General features: G+C 42.7%; 1 protein-coding gene and 1 pseudogene across 1 annotated transcript; one reads left to right on the top strand and one right to left on the bottom strand.

The window, feature by feature from the left end:
- The first annotated feature begins 4,116 nt into the window (after positions 1 to 4,116).
- On the top strand, positions 4,117 to 7,837 carry LOC123097174 (probable LRR receptor-like serine/threonine-protein kinase At3g47570; annotated as a pseudogene).
- Positions 7,838 to 9,180: 1,343 nt separating this feature from the next.
- Positions 9,181 to 11,563, bottom strand: LOC123100630 (CASP-like protein 5B3). The gene is made up of 3 exons (XM_044522524.1): positions 11,345 to 11,563; positions 9,960 to 10,092; positions 9,181 to 9,600 (listed from the first exon to the last, which is right to left on the bottom strand). The coding sequence occupies exons 1-3, from the start codon at positions 11,473 to 11,475 to the stop codon at positions 9,397 to 9,399; spliced, it is 468 nt and encodes a 155-aa protein (XP_044378459.1). The 5' UTR covers positions 11,476 to 11,563; the 3' UTR covers positions 9,181 to 9,396.
- Between the last annotated feature and the right edge of the window lie 2,709 nt (positions 11,564 to 14,272).

Below are 14,272 nucleotides of genomic sequence, written 5' to 3'. Positions count from 1 at the left end.
GTGTGATACCGACGGTGCATTTCTGCACACTCTAATCCCTTCTATGCCACCAGCTTCTTCTTCAAACTGCAATAGACTAGAAAGGCCTTCTGCACAGAGAAGGAAGAGGTAGGGGGAGAGAGGATCTCCCTGACGAATACCTCTAGTCGAACTAAAACCATCTGTTTCTGGTGAATTAAACCTCACCTTATATGTAACAGATTTCACATATTCCATGATTAATTCAACCCACTGTTTGTGGAATCCTAATGTGATCATCATATCTTGCTGGAAGGACCATTCCACCCTATCATAAGCCTTGTGCATATCAAGTTTTACTACACACAATCCAGTTTGGCCTGCCCTTTTGTTCTTTATTTTATGCACACACTCATACGCAATCAAGATATTGTCAGTAATCATCCTCCCAGGAACGAAAGCACTTTGAGTGGGGGAAATAATTTCAGGAAGAATATTTTTCAATCGGAAGGCCAACATTTTAGAGATGATCTTGTAAAGAACGTTACACAGACTTATGGGTCTGAATTGCGTTACCAAGTCCGGAAAATCTGTTTTAGGGATCATCAGGATTGTTGTATCGTTCCATTCAGCTAGAATCTTCCTCGAGTTAATAGCCAGCAAGACCTCTTGAGTGATTTCATCTCCGAGTATATGCCAATATTTCTTGAAGAAGACTGCATGTAACCCATCGGGCCCGGGAGCCTTAATATCACCAATGCTGAAGATAGCCTTTTTCACATCATCCGGAGTGTATGGAGCCATCAAAAAGTTGTTCATCTAATCAGTCACCTTGCACTGGACCCGTTGAAGAATAACAGGGTCTGTTTGCTGAACTCCAGATGCAAAAAGCTGATTAAAATAATTCAAAATACGAGAGTTTAACTCAGAACTACCTTCTATCCAATTACCCCCATCATCTTTCAGTCTCTTAATGAAATTCCTTTTCCGCCTCGCCGATGCAAAAGCCTGGTAGAACGCCGTATTACGGTCACCACTTGTCAGCTATGTTGCTCGGGATCTCTGCATGACTTGAATTTCTCCAAGTTCTAGCAAGTATTCAATCAATTCCGATAGTTCTCTCCTCTTTTCATCACTATCATCATTCATAGGAGCGGCCATTACCTTCTCAAGTTCTCTTTGTGCTTTCCTCAACCGTTTTTTGGCTTCTTAAGAACTCGTTGGTCCCAATCATGGAACCGAGCATGCATTTTATTCAATTTCTCATATATATAGTTGTTGCATTTGGGTCTGATGTCGCATTGATCCACGCCTCTATATATTACTGTTTCATCAAACTTTTCCTCTCTCAACCACCAGGCCTCAAATCTCTTGACTTGTGCATTTGTTGGGGCTGCGGTTGGTTGTACAAAATAATCTGTATCCACAAACAAAGGTCCGTGGTCGGAGTGATTAAACTTCAAATTCTGTAGGGCCGCATGAGGGAACAATCCCGACCATGCATGCCTCATTCACCAGGCCCCTGTCCAATCTTTCCCGTATTCTCCCGCGACGCCATGTGAACGGGTCGCCGATGAAGCCTAGGTAATGCAGCTCGCATTCGTCAATCGCTTCCTGAAAAGCCGATTGGCACGGCACTTATACAGAATGACTCCAAGTATTTCCATCAATAATGCCATTTGTCATTTTGTTATATTTCTATACCTTAGTTTTCTTCATGGTATGATCCTTAGAATTTAGATGTTGATGTCCAACCTTTTCACAAACCAATATCCTCTATGCGCACACGCCTAGAGCTCATTTGATACTAGAGAGGATATCATTTTATTTGTTTTTGGCATTGGAGAGCAAATCTGAACTGAAGGCCTCTACTATCTTGCTGTTCACTTGTTGTACGTAACGTATAGGGCTGAGAGGCATCAGGAAATACGTACAAGTTATGCTACGCTAGCACTACACCATCTAGTGCCAACATGGTCCAGATGGTTATCATTTTCCCTAGGCGGTTGTCATGGGAGAGACATGGACCAATCATCGTTGTGAAGCAGAGCAAGCAAACACTGCTTCTGACTCAGGCTGGAACCGATGGAGGCTGACCGATCGGTCCACACCGAACTGGAGTTGCACGTGCTTCCTAACACAAAGAACGACTGTACTATTAGCAGTTGTGTAAGGGGAACCAAATTTAGGACATTAAATTGGCTATCATTGCAGTGGCCGAAGATCTCTCTATTGGGTGGCCCATCTGTCCTGCCGGTTTGGGTGCTATAAGCGCGGACTAGAAGATCTCTCTATTTGCCTAAAGAAAGGAGGCTCTTTATTCCACGTTTTTTCAGGGCTTATTCCCGAATCGCATATGCTATATCTCGTTTATAGCAAGTATATCAGCCGTCCCGCCTCAAGGGTGCGTGCATAGGGGTTGGTCCTTTAGCGCAACTCGTTCGTATCGCCATAGTTCATTGTTCGCTTGTGTTGTTGTTTGCCCTGCTCTGGTTTTTAAATATATTTTTTCTTTTTCTTTTTGTTCTTTCATTGGTTTTCTTTGGTTTTTTGTTTTCTTCTGGGGTTTCATCGGGTTTCCTCGTAAATCTTTGTTTCTTTCTCGGTTTCTACTATTTTTTTATTGTTCTGCATTGGCTTTCTGTGACTTCATTTCCCTTTTCTGGGTTTTATTGTGTTTCTTCGTATTTCTTTGCTTCTTTATTGATTTTTACGGTTTCTTTGTTGCTCAACACATGTCAGTGTTCTTAATTTTTTTCAATATATTTTTTCAGATGCCTAGTTTTATTTTAATTTACATTGTACATTTTCGTACACCCTAGAAAGATTTTTTTATATATATGATCAACATTTATTCATACACATTTTATTTTTAAATATATATTTTTCATATACTTGACAAACATTTTTATACACATTCAAAAAATTTCAAATACTTGATTAAAGTTTTCAAATAATTGAAACATTTTTTAATGCTTGATTAACAGTTTTTAATACCTGATCAACTTTCTACATATACATTTTATATTTATCGTATACATTTTTTCATATACGTGAGAAACATTTTCTCTATACACTCAAATCAAAGTTAATACATTTAAAGTTTCTTGTGTCTTGTCGATTTTGTTTTTTGAGAACTCGCATCTTGTCGAAATATATAGGTCGACGAGCGTGTTGGCCTTCTATTCCCCCGTCCACTTAGAATATAGGCCGCTGGGCCGCACCGCAAGCGAAGAACTGCCTACTGTTCTGGGCCAAGTTCGGCGGCCACGACGGGCAGGTCAACATTAAGCCAGTTCCTTCCACTGAAAAAAAATGAGTCGACTCCTCGCCGCCGGCCACCTCCCCTCCCGCCGCCGCAGTCAGTGGCAGCACCGGCGTCGGGAGAGCGGCGCTGAGGATTTTGCTCCAGACCCGCGCCAAATCCGCCGAGGTATTTATTTGCTTCACTCCGGGGTCCCCAGCCTAGTGCGCCAGTACATTTTTGGTTGGATTATGGTAGATTTTGCATCCGGCTGAAGCCCCAACCTCAAATATGTTGAGTGTTCAAACATTTGAGACTTTAGAGAGAAATATCAGAACAGATTCTCATTGTTCGTTAGTCATGAACAAATACATTGAGTGTTCAAACATTTGAGACTATATAGAGAAAAGTTAGAACAATTTCCGAGGGTTCGTTAGTCCTGGTCAAACCATGAAAGAACAGATGGAACAGTTTCTATTTTCTTGTATTAAGGCGGATATGTGATTTATGTACATACTTATGTATGCCGGCAAGCTTGATTTCATATTATTCATAGCCGCCGCCTGCCTGCCTTATCCCTTAACTCCACCACTGCTGAATTTTCTTTACTTATTCAGCCACTTGGAATGGCGCATACTAAACAGATCTATCTAATAATGTCTTGATTGCCGCCCTCTAATGCTACTTTGTATTTGTAATCGTCTGCCGGCGGTTTCTACCAATTCTGCTCTCCAAACACCGCCCGGTAGATTGATTTAATTCCTCGACAGCGACCTGTAGACTTCCAACCCAAAAGAAATATCTTATGGTCTTTACATGATTGAATTAGACACAAAATATTTGGAAATGCTGCAAGTGCACATACCTATCGTAAGGGATGTCGCAGATCCCGGAAGGCTGTTGTGTATCTTCCTTTGACCTGTGAGGCATCTCTTGCTATCTCTTTTTCCAATGAGATGCTGATCCTGTTTTTAGGAATAAATGTCAGGATCCTTAGCAAAAGAACATTGTGTTGATTTTTTTACCAGTTCCGCAATTAGATCGCCACAGGTATGTATCCTCCAAAAAAAAGAAAGTTGGACCATCAATACCTTTCAATATAGCAACTTAATGAGCCCTTCCCAATCAACAACAGTGCCTTTCAACATGGCCTGCAATTTGCGTCAGTGGTTGAAAAAGCTCTATCGATTCAAGGCCTTGCTTGTCTGACCAAGTTTTTGCAATCGGTGGCTAGGTACCCATGACTATTATAATTATCCCTTGCCTTGAGACATACCATGTAAGAACTCTATAAGTAGTAAACCATTTAGCAGTTACCAGCATTCGATGCAGCAGGCCATATAACACTCTACAAATTCCAAGCACTTAGACAGTGTGAGCAGTCACCACTGTCCATGGCCATGGCATTTGCCCTCATGATACTCACACTCCTCTTCTTGCTTCCAGCGACTATGTTAGCTGATCCTTCCCTCCATAGAAATAATGACAGTGACCTAGCTGCGCTGCTAGCCTTCAAAGCACAGTGCTCCGATCCTCTTGATATTCTTGGTAGGAACTGGACCACCGGTACGTCCTTCTGCCACTGGGTTGGTGTTTCTTGCAGCCGGCGTCTGCAGCGTGTCACCGCTCTTGTGCTGCCAGGCATACCGCTCCAAGGAACGGTCTCCTCATATCTTGGTAACCTCTCTTTTCTCCATGTCCTAAACCTCACCAACACAAATCTCACAGGCTTCATCCCTCCTGATATAGGTAAATCGAGTCGTCTCGTTGTACTTGATCTTAGCCTTAACGGATTATCAGGCATTATCCCTCATACCATAGGAAATCTCACAAAGCTAAAAGTCCTTGTTCTAAGCCAAAATGATCTCTCTGGGAAAATACCATATGATCTGCAAAACCTGAATAATCTTAGGAATATTGATCTCGGGACAAACCAGTTAAGTGGTCTGATACCACAGCAGTTATTCAACAACACACCTCAGTTAATTGATCTGAATTTGGGAAACAACAGTCTTTCAGGGCCGATACCACCCGGTATTGCCTCCTGTGCCATGCTTGAAACCCTTTTGTTGCAACGGAATCAGCTATCCGGTCCAGTACCTCCAACCATATTCAACATGTCTAGACTAGAACTTCTGATCCTCGCCAGTAATAGCTACTTAACAGGACCCATCCCTAGCAACAAAAGCTTTAATCTGCCCATGTTGCTCAAGTTCGGTATGGGTAGCAACAGCTTTCGAGGCCGTATTCCATTAGGACTCGCATCATGTAGATATCTTGAAGTAGTTTCCCTGTCAGTAAACTCTTTTGTGGACTTTGTCCCAGCATGGTTTGCTAAACTGTCACAACTCACTTGGATTAGTTTAGGTGGAAATGGCCTTGTTGGTTCAATTCCGGGTGAGCTTAGTAATCTCACTCTGCTAAATGTGCTTGATCTCTCATATTGCAATCTAAGTGGAAGGATCCCAGATGAATTAGGGGAAATAAGTCACCTCACGCATTTACATCTGTCATATAATGACTTAACAGGTTCATTTCCTGCTTTTGTTGGTAACCTATCTCAACTGTCTTTGCTGGCACTAGAGTCGAACTGTTTAACTGGATTAGTCCCGGTAACAATTGGGAACCTCAGAACCCTTAATTTTCTGGATATTGGAAGCAATCTGCTCAATGGGACAGTTGATTTCTTGTCCACTCTCTCCAACTGTAGACAACTCCAGTACATCGACATAGGAATGTGTTCTTTCACCGGGAGCATTCCTACTTACATTGGAAACCTCTCTGCAGCATTATATTACTTTTTCGCAAATGACAACTATTTAACTGGCATAATCCCAGCAACAATATCAAATCTTAGTAGACTTAGTATATTATCCTTTGCTGGCAACCAATTGAGTTCCACGAATCTGGATTCTGTTACATTATTAGAGAATCTTGAGGAACTAGACCTAAGTGGGAATAACATTTTTGGCCCAATCCCAACTCATATTGGCGCCCTAACAAGATTGCACGAATTAGGCCTGCGAAACAATCATTTTTCTGGTGTCATACCAAGTGGTGTTGGTAACCTAAGTATGCTAGAGCGTATCACGCTTGCAAATAACCAGCTGTCGTCAACTATACCTGAAAGCTTATTCCATCTTATTCACCTTCGGGAATTAAATCTGTCTCACAACTTCCTTGCTGGCTCATTGCCCACTGATTTCAGTTCCATGGAAGCAATGGACATACTAGATATATCTTCCAACAACTTGGTTGGTAACCTCCCGACTTCATTTGCACAACGCGGACTGCTAAGCTACCTTGATCTATCACACAACATGTTGCAAGGTTCGATCCCAGCCTCTTTCAAAGGGTTACTCAACCTAAAAGTATTGAGCCTATCCTGTAATAACCTTTCTGGCACTATTCCAAAGTATTTGGCCAACTTTACTTCTCTGACTAGCTTGAACCTTTGTTTTAATAAGTTCCAAGGGGAGATACCGGATGGAGGTATTTTCCCAAAAAACATCAGCTCTCAATCTTTGATGGGAAATGCTGGGTTGTGTGGTGCCCCACGTCTAGGATTTTTGCCATGCCTAGTTGATTCACACCCATCCAACAAACACTCGCTAAGATTTTTGCTTCCAGTTCTCATGATAACACTGGGGGCTATAGCAATTATCCTATACCTGATGAACAGAAAGAAAAATAGGAAGCAACCAGATGTTACGACTTCTATTGACATAGCTGACGTGATCAACCATAGGTTAGTATCCTACCATGATATTGCTCGAGCCACTGATAATTTCAATGACGACAAGATACTTGGAGCTGGAAGTTTTGGCAAAGTTTACAAGGGCCAACTAGATGATGGTTCAGTGGTTGCAATAAAAGTGCTCAACATGCAAGTTGAGCAGGCCGTGAGGAGCTTTGATGCTGAATGTCAAGTGCTGCGAATGGCTCGGCATCGCAACTTGATACGGATATTGAATACTTGTTCCAACTTGGATTTCAGAGCATTGCTGCTTCAGTACATGCCCAATGGTAGCTTGGAGGCACACCTGCACACTGGAAATAAGGAGCCACTAGGGTTCATCAAGAGATTAGACATTATGCTTGGTGTGTCGGAGGCGATGGAATACCTGCACCACCATCACTGTGAAGTTGTTCTACACTGTGACCTGAAGCCTAGCAATGTGCTCTTCGATGAGGACATGACAGTGCATGTCGCCGACTTTGGCATTGCAAAGTTACTTATAGGCGATGACAACTCCATGGTTTCTCGAAGTCTTCACCGGGAAGAGGCCCACAAATCCGAACTTCATCGGAGAATCCAGTCTTAGGCAGTGGGTTTCACAAGCATTTCCGGCGAGACTTGTCAATGTTGTTGACGAGAAGCTGCTGCAAGGTGAAGAGATAACTAGGTATGGACCATGTGGCTTTCATCACCAAAGGAATACTAGTGAATTGGCATCATCCTCCACAGCCTGGAACATCGACTTTCTCGTGTCGACATTTGAGTTAGGTCTGGAGTGTTCAAGTGATTCTCCTGACCAGAGGATGAGCATGAGTGACGTGGTCGTGAGGTTGAAGAACATGAAGAAGGATTACTCTGCTTCCATTGCTACAACGCAAGGCGCGGATGATCGTTGATCCAAATGGGAATGCATTTGGTTGTCCATGTGAGTAGCATGTATCTGTACATACTTCCGCCTTTTTCCCATAGTAAATCAAGCATGGCACTGGTGCTGCCACATTTAGAGTTAGTATAGCTAGCTAGCAGAGTTGTAAGACGATGGTTTTCCACACCTACAATGTCCTCGTCTATGCCAGTGATGTGTAATAGTAACTGGTCCTTGGGCTAAATCATTACGATGTTCTTGAATGCATTATATGTGTTCCTGAATGCTTGTATTTATTACTTTAGTTTAGCAAACTTCCGACTTTTATGTGTTAATGATATGCTCATAGATATTGCTCAGCTTATTTTGTTTGGAGTTGATTCTTACAAAGGAACTCCCAACAGCTATTTCCTAATGTGTGCATCGTACCATGGTTTCTGTTATGTTTCAGTTAGAGTCGCAACAATTGAGTCCATAAGTCTCCATTGCATGAATTGAGCAGATCTGATTTTCATGATGGGAAATGTCAGGACAGATTTTCATTTCTCCGAGCATTTTCTTACGAAGATACCGTTTTTCTTTAGGATCCAATCTCCCAGCTTTTATTGACGCTGTGTGTCTGGATGTGTTCTGTTTCTGAAACAATGAGCCTCCTCTTTATGTTAAAGAAACCGCCATTTTTCAGACATAACAGCAGAACAAAATAAAGTGATTACAGACTATGGATGCAAAGAACTGCCACCATGAACGCCGCACAGGGCTAGAGCAGCAACCTAACACTCCCAGTACTACTGCACAAATCATGCAGGTAGACACAGCAAAAGGAAAAAAAAACAGAGGTTTAAACCACTGCATCAGATAGTAACTACAGATTCATACACTTTTTTCTTGGAGATCCGAAGATGTGCAAGCCGGCAGGAGTGGATGCCTTTCCAGGTGAAGATTGAAGAAGATCAGCTTGCTTCTGAGGTGATCCTAGGAATCGTCGTGGCCCGACCGATGTTTCTGGATGTGTGGGCGCATCATTTTTGTCCACGAGAATGAATTTTTGCCTGGCCGATGTTAATATTTGGTAGTTGGCACATTGTCCACGTTGCGGAAATATGTGCCGTAAGATGACACAGCAGTTGAGCCAAGGTTCGGCTCACGCATAATATTTTTCTTGAGAATCTCAAGAAAAAAAAACTGAATCATGAACTTAGATATGAATGCATTACTGCTGTCTTGTTATGTGTGGCTTGCTGTTGGCGTGGCCAGGTTGAAACAACAGAGCAGGGCAATGACTAAACTGAGGTTCGTTCTGAAAATGATTTAACACATTGTTTTCTTGAAGAGATATAAAATCCATGGCACAGTCCCATCACAAGTCACAGGATCAGTAACCAGAGCAATTTTTCAGGTACGGTCGATCGCGACTAAATAGTAACTGTTCCACCTCACCTGAACTAAATATGAGCTATCAAACAGACAATCTATGTACTAACAAGTGACGAATGCTGCATGCCCGAGCACATTGCAACTGATTTACCCTCCTGACCGACAGTTAGCACAACATGACGGTGCTTATGAGCTCGCGCGTGAGAGAGATCACTAGAAGAAGGAAATCAGTAGCCAGAACCCAGAGAAAGAAGACGCAGCTTGCAACAACCATGTAATGAACGCCAGAGTGACTGAAAGTGTGAACTGACTGCAGTCCAGCCGCGAGTATTCCGCGCAGAAGTTCATATCCTTGATGAAGAAAATCGTCACGCTGGCAGAGGCACAGAATCCCGAGAACATGAGAATCGCCATTGCCTGCAATGCATTCACAAAGTGATGTGATCATTCACATACCGTTAGTCAAACAAAAAGTTGTGAAAAGCATATAAGTTGTTCAAATTTCTTGCTCGTATGGACAATTATTCGTCACCAAAGTTCGACCGAGCACTCGTTACATGAAGTCTATTTAAGGCTGTCTTATATTCTCATAAAGGGAGGCAAAACAAGGGCTTGGCCAATAGAGAAGCATGAGTTGCAGTTTTTCTGAATTTCATTTTTCGTAAGAACTAATTAATATTGATAAAAGAAACTGGGTTCAGTTGTTTCAGTGCATGCCTTCAGATAATTCAGGCGTAGCTACATGGAAAATAGAGGTGACAAAGTGCACGACTTACCCAATCAATGATAACAAAGAACAATAGAATATCCGGGGCATGAAGATCCCTGTTATTCCTCATAGAAAATATATCCTGACAAGCCAAGTACAAACTCCACAAAAGCTGCACGATCAACACTAGATTCATGTAGCTGAAACAAGGAGAGACCAAAATATACTCGTTAGTTGATGTCAACAAAATACACTTGAGCTCCTGCCCAAGCAATTCTGAGAGTAATCAAGACATCTAAGACATTAGGCAGTTCATAGTCTCAAATGATATGAAAAAGACACATCATTGGCGCACACCGGCACACGTACAACAGTCAAGAGATGTCACATACTGACACATAGAACCTAACATGCACAATTTTTTTTAATCATGGGAGTAGGTATTGAATGAAAAACATGTGAGTTTCGGATGATAGAGACTGGTCCCTGACTAGATCGTGCCAAGTGAATGTTAACTCGGAAAGATTCTAGGGACAGGTCAATTGGTAGGATGGCCTAACCTGCATGTTTCCTGAGCTGTGTAAGTCCTCAATAAGTGCACATGCCTGGTTGCGTGACATATAACTTTGGGAATATTGAACTTGAATATTGGACGGCAACAAGAGATTTGACACTAACAATCAGGATTCACTGGAAAACTAAAATGCTGCAGCGCACATATTAGACAAACACTGTATCTAGTCATTCACTGGAAACATTAATAGAGGATACTCTTGTTAGGGAAAAGAACACTTAAGTTCATGTAAACTCCCCAGATTATCGACGACTAAATATAAATATGTACGGTGTCGAGTTTGTAGTGCTGCAAACGGGCATACACTTTGTAATGGAACGAAATCTACTACTACATAAACACTCTTAGAACCTGAATTAGGAAATCACCTAATGAAGTGCCATTTGCTTTGTTCCGGTGAGGCCATATATTCACTACTAGGTGGGTGACCCACTGGACAAATACCAGTCACTAATTTTGAGGACATTGAAGATAGTAATGTTGATATGTTTCGAAGTTAAACAAACGAGGCCTCCTGATTCTGTCGTATTTCTTATGTGCCAAGTTAAATGCACGTAGGTAGATACTTGTGTATGCATGATGGAAGTCAATCCATGTGTTCCCCAATAAGTTGGGCAGAGATTTGCATGTCATGACGCTGAAGGAAAATATAATAGCATTCAACACGGACTCCATCTAGCCTTTTGTGCATGAAACTTCCTCAAAATTTACTCTTGAAAGAAAGAGAAAAACTCATGCAGCTTAACCAAACCTTGAAAGACCCAAGATGAAACATAGTTATATGCTTGCTACTTGAGTGATTTGCTCACGAATTTGCAAGAAAACACACAATGGGGGAAGAAAGAACAGAGGAAGCATCTGTGGGAGAATGAAATTACAAGTAGGCGCTGTAGTTGGAGAAGCCGAAAGCGGAGCACATGGCAAGGGAAGATGCGGCGGCGAAGAAGCACTGCGACAGGCGCAGCGCCATGCCGCTCCATGTCCCTGGGCTCCCCACTATGCGCTTCATCCCGTGCTTCTCTCTGCCTGGGCTCTGCTCCGCGGAGAGGTGTGAGGTGGAGAAACCGGTCGATGGAGAGGAGTCTGTTGCACTTGGCTCGTGCGGGATGGGAAAGGTGCTGGGGTCTGTTGCACTTGTTATATATGTGCACTTGGCTTGTGTGAGATGAGACGGGGCAAACCAGCGAGAGCCGTCCTCTCCTCCGTGGAAGTTGCGCTACACCAACACCATCCTGTGTGTGGGACTGTGGGTACCACGAAATTTCATCCCAATTAATTAATAGTAGTACAAATCACTGCCCAAGTTTCCTTGTATGAGTAACCGGCCGTTGCCAAGAAATCCCCATCTTCTGCCAGTTTTGGCTATGGTGGAGCAGAGCCATGTGAAGTGAACCCAGCTAGCTTTACGCTTTGCCCTTGCATGAGATGGGAAGCTGTCTTCAACGATTCTAAGAGCAACTCTAGCAAGGGTCGTCGTATAGGGCCGATCGGCATATAATAGCCATAAGTATGAAGGTTTTCACTAAAAAAGCAATCATCAACATTCTGCGCTCGATCGGCGTTATTTTTGGAGGCCACTCTAAGTCAAGCCCGCAAGCCTTCATATTTGACGACTGAGCGTGACAATAAAGTGCACCCTCCATCCACCCAAATATTGGTGTCACAAATAGGACGGGCGCCCCGTGCCGCCACCCCCCATATCCCCGCCGTCGCTGTTTGGTGCCACCTCTGCCACCTGGACCACCGCGATTTGTTTCCAGTCGCCTCTGTGAGTTGTTCCCAGACCTCCCACGTTTCGCCGCAGCCCCGGCCTGCTTCTCGCCGTCTGGCTCCACCACCACTTTAACCATGCGACCTCAAGGTGTTCTACGACTTGCCCGGAGGTACCCCAAGTTTTTTCTTGCACATTTCGTCTAGCGGCTCATAGATTCATATATACGACATAGAATTCACATTTTGTGTAGATGGGTTATCTTTGAATGGTTGTGATTGCCTTCATTTGATTCGGATGTAGATATTATCTTTCTCCCTAGAGACCCTAGGTTATCAAACCCACGGGAAGTTGTGCTTTAGTAAGGAGACCACTGCAAAAACTCGTTATCTCAAGTATTTCCAGTTTCCCGGATCAATTTCGCGGAGGTGATTGAAGACAATAATAAAATAAATAGGCCAGGGCTAAAGGTTTTACCTGCATCCGTATACCTGCGCTCGGGATCTTATCTAGATAGTCAACATGGTTCTGGTACATATATCTTGTCAACATGTTGTTGTGGGAGATGCGTCCAAATAACTCCACGACTGATTACCACCACATCGAGGTTCTATTGTCCAACCGAAGCTCTTCCGACTCGCGGGGTTACCTCAGTTATTAAGGAGTAATCCAGATCAACACATTTGGGCATCTAATGACTACACCATATGTAGCCCCAGAGACTCGCTTCCCGCTATTACCGTACTAATCTTATATTACTGTCACCAACATTCAACATAGACTTTCACTCCTCTCTGCTCTTAACCTCTAATTGTTCAGTCTTCGGTATCTCGGGTGCAAGCTCTAGGATCGAGGTAGAGACAAGAGACAAAACCATTTGCAACACGTAGAAATAACATTAACATTAAATTAGACCAATTATCCCATACCACATGTATATGGGGCTGCGATACTATGCCTTGACCTTTAGCCCAAGGGGCCTACTCATACATCGTGGATAAACCACATTCATAACAGCAGAACAAAAGTAAAGTGATTACAGACTAATGATGCAAGAATTGGGCACCAGGAACGCCACGCAGGGCTAGAGCAGCAACCTAACACCCCCAGCACACACCATGCAGGTAGACACATCAAAAGGAAACAAAATGCAGAAGTTTAAACCACCACATCAGATTGTACCTGCAGAGTCATACAATTTTGTTTAAGAGATCCAAAGATGTGCAAGCCAGCAGAAGTGGAAGCCTTTCCAGGTGAAGAAGATCAGTTTGGTCCTGAGGTGATCCTAGGAATCGTCGTGGCCCGACCGGCTTTTTGGATGTGTTGGTGCATCTTTTTTGTCCAAGAGAACGAAATTTTGCCCGACCGATGTTAATATTTGGTAGTTGGCACTTGGCACACTGCCTACGTAGCGGAAATATGTACCATAAAATGACACAGCGGTCGAGCTAAGGTTTGGCTCACGCATAATATTTTTCTTGAGAATCTCAAGAAAAATCCTAAATCATGAACTTCGATATGAATGCATTGTGGCTGTCTAATTACTTATTATGCAAGTTATCTTTGTATATATGTCTCATTATATCTAGTTCCTATTTATGATTATGCATGCTGACCGTTGTAATTGTGTGGCTTGCTGTTAGCCTATCCAGGTTGAAGCAAGAGAGCAGAACAAGGACTAAACTGAACTTCCTTCTGAAAATGTATTTAACACTTTTTTTTTAAGAGATATAAAATCCATGGCGCAGTCACATGACAAGTCACAGTATCAATAACCAGAGAAATACCAGTAAAATAATAATAACTAGAGCAATTTTTTTTAGGTACGGTTGATCGTGACTTACACTTCATTGCTGGAAGGGCAAGCTGATGTCATGCGGGGGCGATTAATCCTCATTAATTCAGTTCTCACGAGTATGCCCATATTTCTATTGTCTTTTTTGAGGTACCAGTTGGAGTTCGGAAAAGACTAGATTTCTATCGATCCCGCTTCTTCTGGCAGAGTGATGATTTGAAGAGAAAATACAGACTCGCTAAATGGGATATTATTTGTCGACCGAAAGACCAAGGGGGTCTAGGTATCAAAAATCTTGAG

The sequence above is a fragment of the Triticum aestivum genome, chromosome 4D (assembly GCF_018294505.1).
Source record: "Triticum aestivum cultivar Chinese Spring chromosome 4D, IWGSC CS RefSeq v2.1, whole genome shotgun sequence".
Classification (NCBI taxonomy): Eukaryota; Viridiplantae; Streptophyta; class Magnoliopsida; order Poales; family Poaceae; genus Triticum; species Triticum aestivum.
Note: the sequence above shows the minus strand (reverse complement) of the source record. Positions and strands in the feature narration are given on the sequence as shown.